This window comes from Haliaeetus leucocephalus, unplaced genomic scaffold, assembly GCF_000737465.1.
Source record: "Haliaeetus leucocephalus isolate CR32 unplaced genomic scaffold, Haliaeetus_leucocephalus-4.0 Scaffold288, whole genome shotgun sequence".
In the NCBI taxonomy this organism is placed as follows: Eukaryota; Metazoa; Chordata; class Aves; order Accipitriformes; family Accipitridae; genus Haliaeetus; species Haliaeetus leucocephalus.
Window position 1 is genome coordinate 45752 of NW_010972724.1, and position 20030 is coordinate 65781.

Genomic DNA, 20030 nt, shown 5'->3' on the forward strand with positions numbered 1-20030 from the left:
GTGTGGGTTAATCCAGATGCACAGCATTCTTGGTTTCTTCTGTGTGATTCTGTTGCAGTCACGTATCCAACTCTGAACAGCAGCTCTCGGGACTCTAAAATCCTCGTGTCTGTGAAATCTCAACATGGGAAGCTTTCAACCACTATGGAGATAGTGGTTGAAAAGCCATCCTACCAGTGAAACCCTTGCCTTGTTGGTGTTTGTGCTGCAGTCCCATGGCTCATAGTCACCACCTCCTCCTCACAGTACTTGTTTCTGCCCACAGACCAACCCAGCTGGCCACATGGCAGGTGAGAACCAGACTCATGTGACAGAGTTTATGCTCCTGGGCTTTTCCCATGGCCAGCCCTTCCTCTTTGTTCTTTTCCTGGCTATTTACCTGGCCACGCTGCTGGGGAACTCTGCAATACTTGCCCTTGTGTCCCTGGATCCCCATCTCCACAGCCCCATGTACTTCTTCCTCAGTCACCTGTCCTGCTTGGACATTTGCTACTCATCAGTGACAGTGCCCAAGATCCTGACAAATACCCTGCGCCCGCAGGCGACCATCTCCTACCATGGGTGCCTGGCCCAGATGTTCTTCCTGATGGGGTGCGCAGGGGCCGAGTGCGCACTCCTGGCTGTCATGGCCTACGACTGCTATGCAGCCATATGCCAGCCCCTGCACTATGCCCATGCCATGAGCTGGAGTGTCTGTGTGGCGGCAGCTGCCAGCTGCTGGCTCTGGGGGATGCTGGACTCGGCCATTCACACCCTCCTGGCCTCCAGGCTCTCCTTCTGCGGGGCTGCCCAGCTCCAGCACATCTTCTGTGACGTCCCCCCGCTGCTGAGGGCTGCGTGTAGCAACACCCACCCCAGCGAAGTGGCACTCCATGCTGCCAGTATCTTTGTGGGCCTCAGCCCCTTCCTGCTTGTCGCTATCTCCTACCTCCGCATCCTGGCCACCGTCCTTGGGATGCCTGTGGCCACCAGCCGGCAGAAGGCCTTCTCCACATGCTCTGCCCACCTGCTCGTGGTCACCCTGTACTTTGCAACAGCCAACCTGAACTACAACCGTCCCAGCTCCGGCTACTCCCCAGCAACCGACACACTGGTCTCCACACTGTACTGCATTATCACCCCGATGCTGAACCCTCTCATCTACAGCCTCCGCAACCGGGAGGTGCGGGGAGCCCTGTGGAAGGCTGTATGGGGTCGGGGCATGCTGGCCTCCCCAGGCAGCAATGCATGAGCAATACCAGGGCTGTGGCAGAGTGCTGGTGTGGCACTGGTGCAGCATGGCCCGTCTGTGGGAAATCTTTGACGGCAGCAGTGGGCTCAGAGCTCCCTGCCCAGGCAGTGGCTGCGTGTGGCATACTGCCACCACTTGTCTACCCTCAGCACATCACTGATGGTAGAATGGCAAAAACAAGTTGGGAACAAGGCTACAGTTCCAGGATTACATCTTTATTTTGCAAGGGTCATTGTGTTGAGCTCAGCACAGGACCTGTTGCAGCTACGCTGCTACCAGGCAATTTCATGTGGTATCAGACAGGTGCTGGCACTGAGCAAGGCCATGAGCTCTGTCTCGGGGCTGTGCAAGGTGCTGAGCCAGGCCTTGCACAGGACGAGGGGCAGTGTCTTGGACTGCAAAATCTGGCCTCTGCAAAGGGGCTGTCACACCATCCTCCTTCCACACACGCTTTGGCACTGAGTCTGGTGTCTGCTGGGTTCCGCCAGGCTGCCATAAAAGCTCTGTAGCATTTTGTACATTAGCACAGCAGCCAGCAGTTTAAACAGGCCACCCATTATTCTCAGTGCTTTGGTCAAACAGCAAGTTACCAGCACTGAGCTGTGAGCTGGCATTGCTTAAATCCTCACCAGAAAAGCTTGCTTTGCTTTATAGCCATAAAAAAAAATCAAAATGCAGTTGTTGTGAGTGGTGTGGCTGTGGACGATAGTGGCTGAGGGCTGGCTGGTGACGTGGGGCAGCCAGCTTTGTCCAGCTGCCACTGCCTCAGCTTAACGTCTTCTTGCAGGAGCTCTGCAACCGGGTCCAAGCTTAAATGATTGCATGGGTGTTGGGGCAATCCCGCTGCTGGCCAAATCTGCAGGCGGGTACACAAGGGCTAGCAGTGTCCAACGCCATGGCACAAGCCAGGAGCAGCCAGCCACCAGTGCAAGGATCTTCCCCCCCAGTCAAGGGAAGCTGTCACAGACTGTGCATGCAGATGCACACCTGCAGCCACAGCAGCAGTTCTGCAGCTGTGCCACAGAGGTGCGCGTTGGCTGGAATAGGCCAAAACATGCTTATCCATAGCTCAGTTACCAAGAGATACCCAGCAAAATCCAGCCTGTTCCCAAAGAAACCTACTGGAGAGTCAAAAAATGGGCCTATGAGGCATACAGCTTGTTGGGAGCGGCTTGCCAGTTCTTGGTGCACAACATACATAGATTTTATTCTTCAGGGAAAAAAGTGTTTCTGTAACCTATGTGTAGGGATAGCCTGTTGCTCGTACCGAAACAGGTTGCAAGCTTCTCAGCCAGCTCTACTTGCTATACACTCTTCTTGACTGTAAAAAATTATTGAAACACCCCTAGTTCAGAGTCTCACTAGGACACATAAGAGAGTCTGCCACAATGAGGCCCATTCTGGAAAGCCCCCTGGAAAGGAACATCAGGAAATAAAGGGTGAACTGCATGAGGAAAAAATATTTGGAAAGGTATTTCAAAGGAAAAAAACCCAAAGAAACAAAACCCAACCAACCAAGCAAATACCCAAACCAAAAACCTCCAGCAAATTTACATTAAAATTGATAATTTCTAACCTGAATCACGATGTGTCTTTCCCGTGATTGACAGACACAGATTGTGATTTTTCTCAGTATAAAACACTGAGCAGAGATGCTGTACTACTGTCTAGGTAGTACAGTCTTGTTGAAGTGCAGGATGGTCCAGAACCAATCTGTGAGCCACAGTGAGTTCTGAAGGTGTCACAGTGGGATCCTCTGCATGCCTGCAGCTGGCAGCTGGCACTGCACTGGGATGTGCTCCTGCAGCTTCTCACATGCTGTGCTACTTACTCTGTGTGTCCCTGATTTACTCCTATTGTGATAGTACTTGCATAACACAGAGGAACAACAACCAACACCTACAGTGGCATGTTGAGCATCTAGCCTGGAATATACTGGTTCAAGGGAGGGCTTCAGTTTGCATTAGATTATTACTGAAAACTGCTTTAAACATTAGAAATAAAAAATTTGCTCTTGTCCTGCTTCCCACCTACTCAGCCTTTCCCCCACATCTGTGATGAAGGAGGGCTAGAATCAGGGGCCCTTTTCACTCTGTAAGGAACTGAGCCTACAACAGACACAGGGGACGTGCTGTCACAGAGTAACGGGGATGCAATTTTAGTCAGGCCAGAACAGAAGCAGTTTATTACTACAGCTATGAGGGAGAGCACAGCGCAGTGGAGTGACAGACACTGACTGCTATTATGAAGTCTGCCCAAATGGGGAAGTTACAGAGTTTATATACCTTTAGGTTATGCAATTCATTCTTCACCAAACAAACTGTGTCAGATAAGCAGGATATTGTAAATAACAATAGCATTCTTCAGATAAGGAGGCTCTAGCCAGCACACCCTTTAACAAATAATTCACTCCTCTGTTAATTAAACTGGTGAGACCATTACCTGCAAATATTTCTTAACTAGTGAGGTGTTAACTGTTTTACTGCCACACTGAGGAAGCCTGACCAGCACAGGGACTCAAACCATCCAACAGCAGAGAGAACCAGCTGAACCAAACACTGGATGGAGGAACCTACCTTTAGCACTGACTGCAAAGCACACTGGAGCCCTTAGGCCAGAGGCAAGCTGTGGGACTGCTCTTCCCCTCCCACCTGTATTTGTATGCTTATTTATACTCTCAGAGCAGTTAACAGGGAAAATGGAGCTCTCTTGAAAGTATTCTACTGCCAGTATCAAGCAGGACGTATTCTGATTCATTTGCTAGATTGAAAGGATTTCCCTAGCAGAACATTCCTCTGATGGTCTGCCTGGATGAGGACCAAGACAGTTATTAACACAGCCTTTGTTAGGTGAAGCCTTTCAGTATTTTTCTCTTGCTCCAAGACAGGTTTTCCAGAATAATTTTTTCTCAGAAAATAATCTAATTTTTACACATCCTTTTTCAAGGTTTACCCCAGAAATGACACATCTCCCAACAGCATTCTTGGCACACAGAGGAAAACCAAGCAAGTAATCTCCTACTTTAGCAAGATCATCCTATATTTTCATTGAGTCAGCACACACTTCTCTTGTTTAATGGAACAGCTCACTATGTTACAAATATTCTGATAAGTTAAAATTTTATATAAGCCAGGTTTGATCAAAAGATAAAGATTGTAGAATATAGGGGTTTGAAGCTCGCGATGTAGTCATCGAAACTTAGGAACATACAAAATGTGCTGTATACAGTCATAAGAAAATAAGTAATGTCTAAAATTAGTTAACCATAGAAACTTTGACCGATTTGTTAGTTTGTAGTGTTTTGTCCTAAGAAACTAAGAGAGATCGTTATGGACCTTAGTTCTGTTGCTTAGAAACCCCACTTTGATCAAGATTCCAGTTAGTGGAATTAAGTAAGATTAACCAATGAATGTTTTAGTATAAGAATATTGATAAGGTGGTGAGACTGAGGGCCAATCACTAGAAACGTTAAATTCAAGAATTAACATTGAATGTACTTTTATGTAAATCTAATACATGATGGCGAAAATCGTACTGCGCAGAATCACATAAGAGAGGTCAACTATCGGACAAAGTGAGGAAGACTATGGAAGACCACCAGAGGACTTCTGAAGACCACCAGAGACTTCACTGTGCCTGCATAAAGGGACATTTACATATGCTAATGATTTATCGGACAGTTGATGATTATGTATGACATTTCCCAGAAATTTAGTGAATATGTATAACAGGTGTGTATTTAACCTGCATGATTAAACCAGACAGGTGCACACACTAGGTGGAGTGATCCCCTGTGTGCCCAGCGCTGCAATAAAGAAGTGCCTGCTTCTTAACTTCTCATTGCTGTTAAGGAGTTTTATTCCGGATTTCAGCAACAACTACAGCCAAGCTTGTGTCTGTGTGCAGGAACAGTCAGCAGTGTTCACTGTGATGGTCAAATGTTCCCAGGTCCCAGTCCTGAAATCTGCCCAGATAGACCAGGTTTATGTTTCTCTACCCTGTGCTGCAAACACAGTTCATCCTGCAAGTGTGATACCGAAAAGCTGGTCGAAGAAACTCTCTAAGACTCATTTTGGAGTTTTAGAAAGCAGGCATTCTTCATTGCAGCACTGGATGCACGGGGGATAGTTCCACCTAGCGTGCATACCACAGCTTTAGCACTAACAGGTTATATAGAATAACTAATGGCATATTAATCAGATTAGTATACATTCCACCTAGCGTGCATACCACAGCTTTAGCACTAACAGGTTATATAGAATAACTAATGGCATATTAATCAGATTAGTATACATATACATAAAAGTAATTGCAACCAATTATCTTAGTACTGCCTACATCCGATCATGCACAATGAAGGATCCATCTGAGTCGAAGGGCTGCTTTTGCGATCACTGACCCATTTGAAGTTCTTGCTGGCTGTCCTTGAAGTCTTTATTCTTGTCCTTGTTCTTTGATCTTGAAGCTTAATGCAGTTTCAATCACCTATGGTCAGTTTCAGCATTGTTCTCATCTAGTGTACAGGAACATCTAATCATAAGAGCAAAGAACTGCAAAACTTATGAATAATTACTAGTTAATCACTTGACGAGACTTTGTAATTATCTCCCCGGTTACCCTTTGTCTATTGTTTCAACCATAATGTTAATATATGATCATTTATCAAATCTCACTTGCACAGTCACCTAGCAGCAAACCGGTTTTCATAGAAGGTACAAAATATTAAAACCATAAAAGTTTGAACAAACCACATGAAATGTATGGACATATGCTATCAGTTCAGCCTGATCTTCCCTCATTTACCTACCCATCAACATCAGGATCACACAGGGCCTGGGCTCTCTCTGCAGACGAGAAAGGGGTAGGCAACAAGCTTGGCTGGTCTCTTACACACATCACGTTAATTCTCTCTTTTCTCCATGTCACAAGGCATCTCGCAAAGAAGGTAGTGGAGTCCAGCCTCCGCAGGGGCATCTTTCTTTGTGGTGGGGAGACAGGCCAGTTGCCCACTGGTCTCTGAGAGCGGGACATTGTAATGAACATCAGGGACAGACCCCCTCCAAGTCTGTAGGAGAGAGAGAGGATGGTGAGACAGCTAATTAAGGTCCTTGATGTTTTGGCAGCTGCATTCCTCCCTGCTTTCTGTCTAGTCAAGAAGTTTCCCAGGTGCTTTCTCCCAGCCCATCCCTGCTAGTGAAGGAACTCTCCTGACCAGGACAAGAGGAAATCTGTTCAATGCTCAGAGTTAGGGAGGAGTAATCTGAGCTGTCTAGATTTTGACATGAAGGCGTTTTTTTAAGCCCATTTCCACCATGTCCTGGGGGTAGGTGTTAGGCAGGGTTTTTAAGTGATCCTTGAGGATGTGACATCTCCATGCTGGGTCCTTTCACCGTCACCCAACATGGTGGCCTGAGGAAGGGGACACAGGCAAAAGTATTTCAAAGGCTCATGGGACATACCTTCTGTGATGGGTTGACCCTGGCTGGACGCCAGGTGCCCACCAAAGCCGTTCTATCACTCCCCCATCCTCAGCTGGACAGGGGAAAGAAAAATATAACAAAAAGCTTGCGGGTTGAGATAAGGACAGGAGAGATCATTCACCAATTACCGTCACAGGCAAAACAGACTCAGTTTGGGGAAAATTAACTCAATTTATTACAAATCAACCAGAGTAAGGTAATGAGAAATAAAACCAACTCTCAGAACACCTTCCCTCCACCCCTCCCTTCTTCCCGGGCGCAACTTCACTCCCGGATTTCTCTACCAAACCCCCCCAGTGGCACAGGGGGACGGGGATGGAGTTTCTGGTCATCACACGTTATTTTCTGCCGCTTCATCCCCCTCAGGGGGAGGGCTCATCACACTCTTTCCCTGCTCCAGCGTGGTGTCCCACCCACGGGAGACAGTCCTCCACGAACTTCTCCAACGTGGGTCCTTCCCACGGGCTGCAGTTCTTCACGAACTGCTCCAGCATGGGTCCCTTCCATGGGCTGCAGTCCTTCAGGCACAGACTGCTCCAGCGTGGGTCCCCTGCAGGGTCACAAGTCCTGCCAGCAAACCTGCTCCGTGGGCTCCTCTCTCCACAGATCTGCAGGTCCTGCCAGGAGCCTGCTCTAGCACAGGGTTCCCACGGGGTCACAGCCTCCTTCGGGAACCCACCTGCTCCGGCGTGGGGTCCTCCATGGGCTGCACGCGGAGATCTGCTCCACCATGGACCTCCATGGACTGCAGGGGGACAGCCTGCCTCACCATGGTCTTCACCACGGGCTGCAGGGGAATCTCTGCTCCGGCGCCTGGAGCATCTCCTCCCCCTCCTTCTTCACTGACCCAGCCAGGGTCAACCCATCACACCTTCACTCCACACACCCACAATCATAGGGCAAGTCCCCAAACCATAACAAGCGCAGGAGGCCTCATCCCCCACCTTTATCACATAAATATCTGCCCATCTGCAGCTCCTATATGCCAGAACCTGGCCCTTGGCCAGGGCCACAGCCTTGGTGCAGGTCTCAGGGCTGCATTACCACATTCAGCACTGCACCTCCTGGGACAGGACAGTTCAGGAACTGTTCCAGCACCACGAGCTCCACGGTGTGACTCTGGTCCCAGCCAGTGCTGGGACAGCTCCTGCAAAGAGCTTCCAGAGCACTCTCTGCCTCCAGATACATGAAGCCCTAACACATGAAGTTGAATGATAAACCTGATCCCTAGCCTTTAACTGTACCCCAAACTTCAAATTCTAACCCTCTCTAAATCCTAATCCTAAATCTAACCCCTACCCCCAACCCAAACCAAACCCCTAAACCATAATCTGAATTTTAATTCCTAACCCTTAAACTACCAACATTAACCCAAACCCCAAACCTGAGCCCAAGTCCAAACCTAAAGCCCTAATTCTAACCCCAGCCTGAACCCTAACCCATGACCCAATTCCAAATGATAACTTCAACACTTACCATCCTAACCATATTCCCTAATCCTAAACCCCTAACTCCAAACCCTCACCCTAACCCAGAGAAGTTGTAGAGTTCCCATCCTTGGAGGTATTTGAAAACCCTAACATGCTGAATCCAAATCATAGCTCTAGATTCTATCCTCTCAATTCTTCTATTCTTCTATCAAAGAGAACAGTTCCAAGATATGTTTATTGTACATTTTTTAATCTTAACTGTACAAAGAAAGCCAAGTAGGTCAGAAGACAATTATCTCCTCTTTACAGAGATTTCCTCTCCCTCTCCCCAGTCTCCTTCCCATAGATTCTGACAAAGGCACATATACTGCCAGATCGGTCTCTCAAAGAACACTCTGACTGCAGAGCCAAAAACCAGTGAAGTCATTCAGTAACAGAAGAACAGGAACATTAAGAACAAAACACACATCTGCAACTTAGTGTAGTGATAGCATGATGCGTTTTTTTTGTTTATTACAAATGTCATAACTGCATCTTAGCTAGGAAATGTTCCAGCATCATCAGCAATGACAACTAAGGAAGAATCAGTTTTCTGTAACATCTATTAAAACAAAATTAAAAATTAAACTCCGCTTACAAATATTAAGGATTATTATTGAGAATGTACTGTGTACATGCCCTTCTCCTTTATGTACCTCAAGAAGATTCTGTACAGTGTGTATAGCAGCTTGCTGCAACACTGCTGGCAGCTAGAACTTCTTGGTGATTTAATACACCAGCTGCACTTACAAAAATTCTTTACTTTCCTAAGAACTAAAAAGGCGGGGGGGGTGTATGTCAGATGATAATGAAAATGCAGTTTTACAAGTAACTGATCAACGAAACAGCAGGAGACTGAGGACTTGTAACAGGTACAGGACAGGTTCAACAGAGTCTTGAAAAAACCCTCTGCCTTCCTCAGACCAAAGCAACAGCAGAGTCCAACAGCATATACTCACTATAATCCTCTGGAGAACTGAGCAATGTTTGCCAATACCCAGGTTGTGACTCTTCTCAGAAGCTCTAAGACTGCAGAATGTGTACATGCCAATGGGACCTGAAGTATGAGCCCGCCTGGCAAAATGTTGGTGCCTGCTCTAAACGTGATCACTCACTCTCTCAAGATCCAGTGACAATACTGACTAAATCTCCCTCGACTGAGATGAACGCCTAGATGCTTTGTTCGGTATACATACGCACATCACAGAAGCTTAAATATAAGCAAGGTTAAGTCCACTCTTAAGTATTCTTGTTACAGATCTGCAAGTTCTTCCTCCTGCACAGGGAAAACATGCCCAACTATGGCATAGGCACTCTGCTGAACTTTTCCTGCATTCTTCTTACCTTCCGGTTCTCTCCAGATTCAAAGGAGCTTCTGATTGTGACCTTACCTAACGTTAGTGAACAAGACACAGTTTGCTCAGTTTCTATCTGTGCTACATCACTCTTCCCATCATGTACATCATGTACAGAGTCATTTGTAGCAGCACTGATCTGGAATATCAATTACACTCCAGTATTCACATGAACAGCAGAATTCACAAGTCACCTTGCTGAGTTGTTTCTTTTGCTTCTTAGATCTTCTCCCCAAGAATAAAAAGAAAGACCAATAAAGGATGTGTGAAGAAACAACATTAGGATCATCTTCACATACTTCATTTATTCCATTGTATGAGAGGAGAGTAGTAGGACAACGAGTGTAAAAAGGATTTGATCTCTCAGGTAATTCTGCTTTGGGAAACTGAGCAGCGTATTTTCTCTAGTTACAGAAGCTGCTTCTAAACTGTTGACTTGTTTGATAAAGAGTTCTTTGATCACAGAAAGCTGCAAACAGCAGCATTACTGACAGTGCAGCTGGGAACAGATTTGCCACTATTGGCCTTAAAGACTGATTTTTCTTTCAGTTCTTGAGATCTTATGAATAAAGCTACTTCTGTAGAGACTACCAAATCCAAGCACATCTGGTATGGAAAAACATGCTGGTGTTTATGATCTAACACCATGACAAGAACAGTGGAAGTTACATTCTTTTGATACTTCTCTACATTGATAACAGTTTGAAGCTCTTCTTTTGTACATGTCAGAAATTTTCCACACTCCGTCATCCAGTTCTGCTACTGCTCTTCACAAACTCAGCGTTACTTTTAGTCCATTGCAAAGTGACAATCTGGGACACAGAATAAGGAAGAAATTTGTGCCCTGAAACTTGGCCTTTAAATTTTAGGAACTCAAGTCAAATACTGCCACCCAGATCCAGTTTTTCTGAACCTGCCTTGCATGTATGTGGCTGAGCTTCAATATTTGTACAGAAACATGCACTCAGATACACAAATATAGCAGTGTCTTTCTGTTCCTACTTCCATATGTGTGTTTATGGCAATTCTGTTTGTTTTAAAAAATGCTGTCTCTCCTTTTTGGTGTGTGTACACCGTTCAGTCTACTGGCACAGTGTCTTCTCCTAGCTTGACTTATACACTATGCCGACGGTTGTTGATCATGGCCACAATGTGTGACAGGTCCAAGCTTTTCATCATCACCTCCATGAACTCCTTGTCTTTCCTTGCTCCCTCCACAAATTCATCCAGAGAAAGTTCACCTGTGTCAGACACAGACAGAAGGCATCAGAATCATGCAAATCCACATTTAAACAAGAAAAGGAGTCGAGTAATCTAACTTTAGAGACCACTTACTATACATGCACTGTTCTAAAGCACCAAGAGGCCTCAGAGAGTCTTTTTAAGCTTATATGAAACTTCCCTGATATCCAGGTAACTCCAGCTTCCTTTTTTTCTTTTTTTTTTTTCCCCACACAAGGGGAAAGGTACATAGGAAAGAACAGAGGAAGTGCATAGCTAAGGAGTGGGATCATAGATTCCTATAAATAAGGCTGGATTAGCCGCCTCCTTTTTGTCCTAATTTGTCATAGTCCTAATCTGCCCCATACTTGCTGGTTTTCATGTTTAAAAGAAGTGACAGAAGGAAGATGTGACAGGCAGAAATAGGTTTTCTGTGCTAGGCCAAAAAGTCCTTGTGCAGGGAAGCAGCTTGGCAGAGTTCTTCTGGAATAGCAAAAGGGCATATCAGAAGGTAATGAGCACATGAAGTAGCAAGGAAACAAATATCTGTCAGGGACATACAGTGACTACAGTGGCGTTGACCAGCTTTTGACTCACTGGTCCATAGCATTTCATGTGCTTGCTGCACTGCCTGTAGCAAACCCAGTGAAGAAATTCAGAACTTCAACATTAAATTCCAGTTCTTCCTTTCCCTGCTGCTGAAATATTTAGGAGCACCTGGGGCCATCTGTTAATATTTCCCACTTCTAACTGACATAAGCTACACAGCAACATAATAAAAGGCAAACTCCTCCCCCCCATTCCACCCCCCCCCCCCCCCCCCCAAAGTCGTGGACAGAACACAGGTGAGACTTAGTACAGGGAACAAATCCTGTCATATTGATTATGTATGATGCAAGGAGAAAAATGCCTTAGCAAAATTCACGGAGAATGCATTACTAGATGAGCATTCATCCAACAAGCAAATATAAAATGAAGAGGCATAAAGTTCAATCAAGAAAGGAAGACATGGATATCTCTCTGTAGCACAGAGACCACCTGAGTTGGATGACTAAGACAGGAATCTTACCATCTCCATTCACATCAATTTTGTTGAAAACTCGGTTGGTGAACTCTTCTGCACTAGTTTCATGGTCACCACCATTAATAGCTCGAATAGCCTAGAAGAAAAGAGCAAGAATAGGAAGCTGCCTAATGGATCCCAAAACAATAGACTGATTCCACTGCAGCCTGTCAGTGTAGATTCAGAACAAGACAATCATGCCTGGTACCTTCCCCATACAAACGAACCAACATCAATAGGAAAACACAGCAGAAATCATCAGGCCTTACAGCTGGCACTGAAGGCTGCAAAGGGAGCACGGGTTTGGAGCACAGAATGAGCAGTGAAACTCAGATGATCATCCTAATTCTGCTTAGATGGTGGTTAAGCACTGCAGAAATGGCAGAATCAGGATCCACTTAACTGATCCACTTTCTATTACCCTATGGTCCACCAAGCCCAATAAACACTGTCAAACACCCTTGGCATTTAACATTATGAAATTCCTTTCCTATATGTTATGGTCATTTATTTCTATTCTTGCTCTCCCTATTTCCATTTATATACTGCTTCCTGTATATCCTGCTTCTCCCTAAAGCTCAGTGGAAATTATTTTTCAGCTTGAGAAAGTTTAAGCATTATTCACCACTGTTTACTACAATTCATTTTATTCATAACCATATAGTGCAGGGTTCTCTTTTCTTTCCATGCCTAATTGTTTCCTTTGTTTAAGGATGTCCACAAAATATGTGATTCCAGAGCCTTTATATTGACTGTAAGACTATTCACTTTCTAGTTTTTACCTCCTGATATTTGGTAAGTTTCTTCATTCTTTTTCAAATGCCATTTTACTAAAACTAAGTATCACCTCAGCAACTTCCTAAGGCTGCCAAGAAAGACACTGAACTACATCCACAAAATTCAAAGGGCAGTAAATTGGTTGCCATCAATTATCACCCACAAGACTTGTTTCTCAAGAACTCTGTGTTAAACAATTACTATCTGTTGCTTCACTGTGATGTCTGAGTATTTCTAGTGCAAGTTATTGGTAGGAAGCTGTATATTATTACAGTTACTGATATGGTTTGGTCTCTTCAATACTCAGCACTAAGATTCATACCCAGGTGAGAATGCATTATTAACATGTTATTAGTGGTTTTATTTGTGGACAGCTCAGGCTTCAAATCTTTATCAAATGCATTTTCTGACTTTTCTTATTCAGAAATGTAAATTATTTAGGATCATTGAATCTTTCCTGCATCTTTCTAGTTTCCCAGTCTTTACAGAATAATCTGAACTTCCAGCATAATTCATTCTGAGCTATTCATAAGATCATGTTTATGCCTGCAATTCCAACACCTTCCATAATAGCTATTTGCATACAATCTTTTCTATTGACAGTCATTCTTCTTCAAACTATTTGCTAGAGTCAGAAATGTTTTATTACATTGATGTTTAGGAGCTGGTTCTAGAAAGCAAACTGGACTAACTCTCCAGCTACTATTCACATGGGGAAAAGGACATAGGAAGGACACATTGCAGAGACTGCAACTGACAGTCATGGAGTCTGAAATCTTGGAAAGTGCAATTTAGGTTCTAGGCAGCTAAAACAATTTTATGGAGTTAGCTATGCTGTTACATATGCTGTGGTGGTAAAGAAGAGTCTGTCAAGTCTGCTTACTGGACCATGAGATGGTGAGGAATTCTGCTAAAAGAAAGAATACTGTTAAAGAAGGTCTCATCCATGATCATCCATATGGGGAATAGTGAAAGTCTTACTTGTGCGGTGCATTTGTCTTTAAGGAAAGAAGAAAGAACACAGACCCCTGGAGACTGACCTTAATGATGTTGAGCAATTCATGTCGATCAATGCAGCCATTGCCATCTACATCATAGAGCTTGAAATACCACCGCAATTTCTGCTCCATCTTCCCACGGAGAACAAGGCTGAGGGCAGCCACATACTCCATGAAGTCAATATATCCATCCTGTGGGAAAACAAAAAACAAATTGTGACAGGAACAAACTGAGGGAGTTATAGCTCTGGAGCTGTTTTATCTTATTGCTCTTTAGATTCACAGCTAAAAGAGAAAGAAAAACAAATGGCACGGAGACTTGGACTTAGGAAAAAGCTTTAGTGTACATGCACACTATTTCTCTGGCCACCTTCAAGCTCTCCTAAATACCTGGATTCCTGAAGTTATGATCTATTACATGTCTAGGCTATTCTGTGCTCACCACCTGCAGAGATGGAACCTGTCACTCCTCATGGCCAGGATGAACGGACCCCTCTCTGTCCACCAGAGCTGACTGCCTATGGCCTGCTGGGAGAGAAAATTGATCCAGAGCCCTGGCTGCAAGAGAAGTGGAAGGTAATTCTACCTTGGGTTTTCTGTACTAGTCTGCTTTGTCTTTGTGGGAAACTACTGCTATTTCGGTAAGCTGTAGATCTCTTCTCCATTCTCTGACAAAAAAAAGTGACTGAAGATTTTTTTTTTTTTTTAAATACATAAAACATGATTTGACAGTTGGAAAAAATGTTCTGTATTTAGGTTTTCAAACACTCCATTTCTTGAATCTACAAAGAAACTCAAAAAGCTCTTGGTTCCTCTGCAAGAGAAATGCCAGACAGTAAAGGTTCATAATCCCTAGATTTAACACTGACTAAAATTTGAAGTAGTTAAAAAGAAACAACAAATAAAGTGTGTATCTCTGTCAAAGATTCTGAATAACTACTTCAAGAAATTACAGAGCAAAAAACATGAAACTTTCATTTATTGAGGTATTTAAACAAAGTCAGATGCCTTTCTGGAATGGATGATAAATATATGTAAAAGGCAAATGTAGGTGGACTAGCAGAGCACTACTGTTTTACAGCAAGGATCACAACATTTTAAAATATTCATTCAGGATCATTGTAGTACTCCCCTTATGTGAGTTTTTCATAACTTCATTGAGCAAAGTCACAGAAAACAAAGATAACCAGCTCTAAAGGTGGGAAGGAGGGCATGATTGCAGTTTATAAAATAACTCTATTAAAAATTTATTCTCTGTCCTCAGCAGAGTTCTCAGAATCTGAAGGTCCAGAGGGCAGATGATTCCATTCATCATCAGTGTCTGTATTACTACAGGGCGCTTCTTCCTCCGGGTGCTCTTGTTCCTTGCCTTTGTTTATGAAAGGATCTTAGATTAAGTGGCTAACTATTAGCAGGCTAAGATTAACTGATGTAGGTCCAACTCCACTAGCTGCCACACTCTTACTTCATTCCCCTTGAGATGACTATCACTTTATTTAGAAGATAGCTTTTTATCTTTGTATGACCAAATTTGATTTTGAGAGTCTTCTTAAAACACTGTTTACTGCATAACATGGGGCTCACAGGAGAACTTGGGAGTGTGTAACATCCTTGAACAAATTTTAAAGTCCTTAAACATCCCAAGAAATGACAGAGGTAAAGGGAAAGACTGGTGCAAGAACTGTAAATGTGTTGGTTTAGTTTATAAAACTGCTTCTCATCACTATCCTCATCCTGGGTCCAGAGAACTTCAGAATGAGAAAGGATATTCTTTGAGATTTACAGTCATTTCCAGTCATTACCTCCACCACAAGACCTCAGCTACCCTAATGGAGCCTAGCTGCTCCTCTTTTACCTTCAAGAATTTTGTAATATTTCTTATCAGTCCTTAACTCCTTATGCCTTCTCACATATTGTCCAAACCAATGTTCTTTGCTCAGTCCCTAGGTTTTCCTTCTTCAAAACTGACGCCGTGATTTCCTACCTGTTTCACATGTATCTGTGACTAGTTCCTCCCTAACTCACAGACATTTGCTCCAGTCATTTCAGAACCTTGGAGCAGAGAGCAAAGCTGAATTTTCCCAGGCTGCCATAAACTCAAATTTCTCTATCATTGAGATTACAGACCCACAAGCATAGGCTTAATTTTATATGGATAAAAAACAGGCAAAAGTGAGGGGCATTGCATGCTTAAAGGAATTATGGGGGCTACTGTTTCCTACCTTAGAAACAGCCACTGATTGCCTGTCACAGTGAGGAATACTACCTACCTGCTAGCTACTGCCATATGCTATACCTCCTAGAACTGAGGAGAGCCACATAGATCATCTGCCCATGCAGTATTTATTTCAGCTGCCAAATACCTGGAAATTATTTCCTCTGTGAATGCTATAATGATTTCTATTGTGTTTGATTCCTGTAGTCTCTACTATATAATACAGATATATTTTTTAATAATAAGAATAAGAACATATAAGAATAGGAATGAAATCCTTTCATTAGTATTTTGCTAGTCAAACAAGGCCAAGCCAATTAATACACAATAAAGAATTCTGAAAATTCAAAGATGAACTTGCACAAGGTAGTTAGATAATAAGGTGTTATTACCTATGGTTATGTTATCTATGTCATTATCTATGCACATTAATTTGCTCCTTGCATTTAGCTACTTTACGTTAGTGTCCGTCAGCAGCTTTCAACACCAATGTTTGTAAGAGAAAACCGAGGACTCTAAAAGTGCAGGAGTTGGTTCACTTTTAAGCAGTATGAGGCAGTTAATTTCCTTGCCAGAGAACTCACCTTGTTCATATCAAACGTGCGGAACATCTGCTCAATGTACTCACTGGCCTCTGGATCCAGCCCTCGAAGCCCAAAGAACTGTTTAAATTCATACTCTGTCAGCTGTCCAGAAGGACACTCCGTCATGAACTTTTTGTACCAGTGGTGGATCTCGATAGCCTGCAGATCATCCACTGTGGAGCTGCTATTGTTCCCCATGCGTGTGTGTGGTCAGAAGAATGATGCTATAGGAATGATCTTCTTCCTCCTGTTGCTTTCACAGCACTGCCTGTCTGCTCCTGTCCACGTTTGACATTACTGTCAGTTGAGGGATCTAACTTTCCAGAAGCCAATTATAGATGTTAATCTGCTTAGAGGCTGATTTACAAACCTGAAAGTTTCAATGATACAAACAGCCTTCTTAGAATGGAAAGGAGGTGCAAAATAATCTAGCAAATCACCACTATTTCAGGAGCCAAATCAGAAAGGGTGAGAAGGTTAATCAGACACTGGCATTAGGAGCTATACTGGTTTGGTATACACTAGGACACTATCCTATTTTTACCCTTGATATAATTATACATGAAGATAAGAGGAAAAGGCTACAAGATGTGGGATTTGAGGTGAAGTAAAGGCCTGCTCCTCTAACTGGATTTGAGAGTCTGTTTTCTCAAATACAAATGTTGGATAACTTAGCGTATAGGACCAGAAAGTGTTACAGAAGTAGCCCATCATAAATGTTAGGTTATGTGGGAAAAAACTCATCTCCACACACACAAGGCAGATGGGGGAACCCAAATAATCCCCTGACCTGGCTAATCCCAGAACCACCACAGAAGTGCAATCAACCCATAAAAGGCTCATCTGCACAAACAGGAAGGAGCAAAAAGAGACAACCACAGGCTGGGGAACCCAAATAACCCAGTAAAAGAAATGAAGCCCCTGTCCCAGCTCCTTCTAAGGCTGTCATAGGGGAGCCATCAGCCCCATGGGCCTGGAGGTGACACCCATCACAATGAGTCAATGGGAGAGGTTGTCAAAGTACCCTACAGACTGAGTGGGGTTACTGCCTGGGGAAAACATTGTGGGGTGCAGGGAAAGAGCAATTGGGGATTGCACAAGACTTATAATGGGATGTTTAGGGGAGGAACCAAAGGTGGGGAAAGGGATGGGTCTAGGTGGTTTAGGGATGACAAGCACGGGAAAATGGAGAGAAAGGGGATACAAGGGGCTGGTTGCATGTAAAATGATTGCTGGTTAGTATGAGTGTCTAGCCATGCCCAATCACCACAGTCTTTCCTGTCTTCTAACACTTCTAATTCTTCTTCTGGCTGTGCAGCTCCGTTCTGGGTGCATGTGTATGCATGGGGATTTAAGTGCCCACAGCTGGAGTGGGGACCATGGGTCACAGGAGCCTGCATGTATTTGGTGTCAGCAACTGGAATCGGTGAGGATCTAAGTGCCAGCAACTGGTGTCAGACCACGGATCACATGGTCCCGCATGTCTTGGGTGCTAGCAACTGGAGCGAGTGAAAGTGTGTATGTCAGTATATGATCACTAGTGACTATCAAGCCAGACTAACCAGTAAATAGGTTATGTGGCTTGGGAACCAGGTGTGTGTATGTCTCTGTTAGTGAGAGAACTGGAGGAGTTGACTATCGGAAGGACCAGGGGTCCAGCCCAACTGCTGGAGAGACTGTAAGGTGTGGGGTTGAGGGAGACCCACTTGTCTGTGTGTGTTTCTCTGTGCAGGAGACAGAGTAAGACAAAGCAAGGATCCTGAGAGCCTCATCACAGTTACTGAAGGGACCCACAGTGTACATGTCTGTGTCTGCTTTGGTGTGTGCAAGGGGATCTGTACCAGCAACTGTAGTTGGGGCCATGGCCCTTGGGGGTCTGGCATATTCAGGTGTCAGCAGCTGGGCAGACTGGACATCCAGAGCCAGCTACTGAGTAGATCAAGTGTCTAAGTCCAGCTACTGGAGCTACCTGCATTGTGCATATATGTATATCTCCCACCGATGGATCTTCATCCTTATCTGCCAGAGGTGGGGACAGGATGCAGTCACCAGTGCTGTTTGTGTTTGTGTGCATGCTGGGTGCTGCCGTCTGTATGGCTGGCTGGGTGCATATGTATATATGTGTTGTATACATGTGTTTGTGTGTCTACTAAGAATACATTCTCAGCTTTGCAACTGGTTGGACCTGGGAGCATGGAGCTCTTCCCCAGCCTGGGGTCCCTCCTGTGGGAGACAGTCCTCCACGAACTCCTCTGGCATGGCTCCTTTCCACAGGCTGCAGTCCTTCAGACACAGACTGCTCCAGCACGGGCTTTCCCATGGAGTCACGGCCATCTTCGGGGGCATCCACCTGCTCTGGCATGGGGTCCTCCGCAGGCTGCAGGTGGGCATCTCCTCCACCACTCACCTCCATGGGCTGCAGGGGGACAGCCTGACATCTCACCACGGGCTGCAGAGGCATCCCCTCCTCCGGCGCACCTCCTCCCCCTCCTTCTTCACTGACCTTGGTATCTGCAGAGGTGTTTCTCTCACATCCCACTCCTCTCTCCACTGCAGGTTTCCCTTCTTAAATATGTTCTCCCAGAGGTGCTACCACCATCAGTGATGGGCTCAGCCTTGGCCAGCGGCGGGTCCGACTTCGAGCCAGGGGAGCTTCGAGCAGCTTCTCACAGGAGCCAGCCCTGCAGCCCCTCCCCCGCTACTAAAACCCCACCACACAAACCCAAAACAAGCAGATGAATCAGAGTCAATCACCATCTTTACTTAGGAATAGCTGTCATTCCAATGTTTTATCTTCACAAACCTGTATCTGTTAAAACACAGTAATAGTTTATTTTTGTAGCATAACTTACAAAAAAAAATCCAAACCCATAAACATTTTATAATAAAATAAAGACAAGCAATTTTAGATGCTGAAACAATGAACAGTGCTAAACAGTGCATGTACTTATCTTTTGTGGCCAGCATCATATAACAATGCAAGTAGTACTGCCTCAAATTCACTTTCTCCAGAGCATATTAAATCAATGCAACAAGACTATGTATCACAAATGCTTCAGTTACTTATACTGCAGCTGCAGATAAACATTATTAAGACCATTAAAAAACTGTTTGTGTTAATGAAATATAGTGAGATACTAGTAAAACTGAGCCTTGAAAATTATCACCATTAATCCATTTAAGAGGGACGGTATGTAAAGGAGATGGAGTATTTCTATCATCTCTGTTAGACACCATTACTAAACATTCTTAAACTAAGAACTCAGAGTTACGTTCAAAATCTTGTTTATAGACAAAGAGGAAGTATACCTTACACATAGAATCATAGATAGAATGGTTTGGCCCCCTTTAAGTACTGAAAGGCCGCTATAAGGTCTCCCTGGAGCCTTCTCCTCTCCAGGCTGAACAACCTCAACTCTCTCAGCCTGTCCTCATAGGGGAGGTGCTCCAGCCCTCTGATCATCTTCATGGCCCTCCTCTGGACCTGCTCAAGCAGGTCCATGTCTTTCTTATGCTGGGGGCCCCAGAGCTGAACGCAGTACTGCAGGGGGGTCTCACCAGAGTGGAGTAGAGGGACAGAATCACCTCCCTCAACCTGCTGGCCATGCTCCTCTTGATGCAGCCCAGGGTACGGTTG

At 44.5% G+C, this 20030-nt stretch overlaps 2 protein-coding genes across 2 annotated transcripts; one reads left to right on the forward strand and one right to left on the reverse strand.

Moving 5' to 3' along the window:
* Positions 1-283: 283 nt before the first annotated feature.
* On the forward strand, positions 284-1231 carry LOC104833458 (olfactory receptor 1F1-like). Its single transcript, XM_010570118.1, has one exon. The coding sequence runs from the start codon at positions 284-286 to the stop codon at positions 1229-1231; it is 948 nt and encodes a 315-aa protein (XP_010568420.1).
* A 9072-nt stretch (positions 1232-10303) lies between these two features.
* Positions 10304-16708, reverse strand: LOC104833455 (guanylyl cyclase-activating protein 1-like). The gene is made up of 4 exons (XM_010570103.1): positions 16394-16708; positions 13637-13786; positions 11826-11916; positions 10304-10776 (listed from the first exon to the last, which is right to left on the reverse strand). The coding sequence occupies exons 1-4, from the start codon at positions 16589-16591 to the stop codon at positions 10649-10651; spliced, it is 567 nt and encodes a 188-aa protein (XP_010568405.1). The 5' UTR covers positions 16592-16708; the 3' UTR covers positions 10304-10648.
* Positions 16709-20030: the final 3322 nt, after the last annotated feature.

Coding starts and splice junctions, on each gene's coding strand:
- LOC104833458 (XM_010570118.1), top strand. CDS start 284: ATGGCAGGTGAGAACCAGACTCATGTGACAGAGTTTATGCTCCTGGGC.
- LOC104833455 (XM_010570103.1), bottom strand. CDS start 16,591: ATGGGGAACAATAGCAGCTCCACAGTGGATGATCTGCAGGCTATCGAG. Junction 13,787..16,393: donor GCACGTTTGATATGAACAAG/GTGAGTTCTCTG, acceptor GTTTTCCCACAG/GATGGATATATTGACTTCAT. Junction 10,777..11,825: donor AATTGATGTGAATGGAGATG/GTAAGATTCCTG, acceptor TGTCTGACACAG/GTGAACTTTCTCTGGATGAA.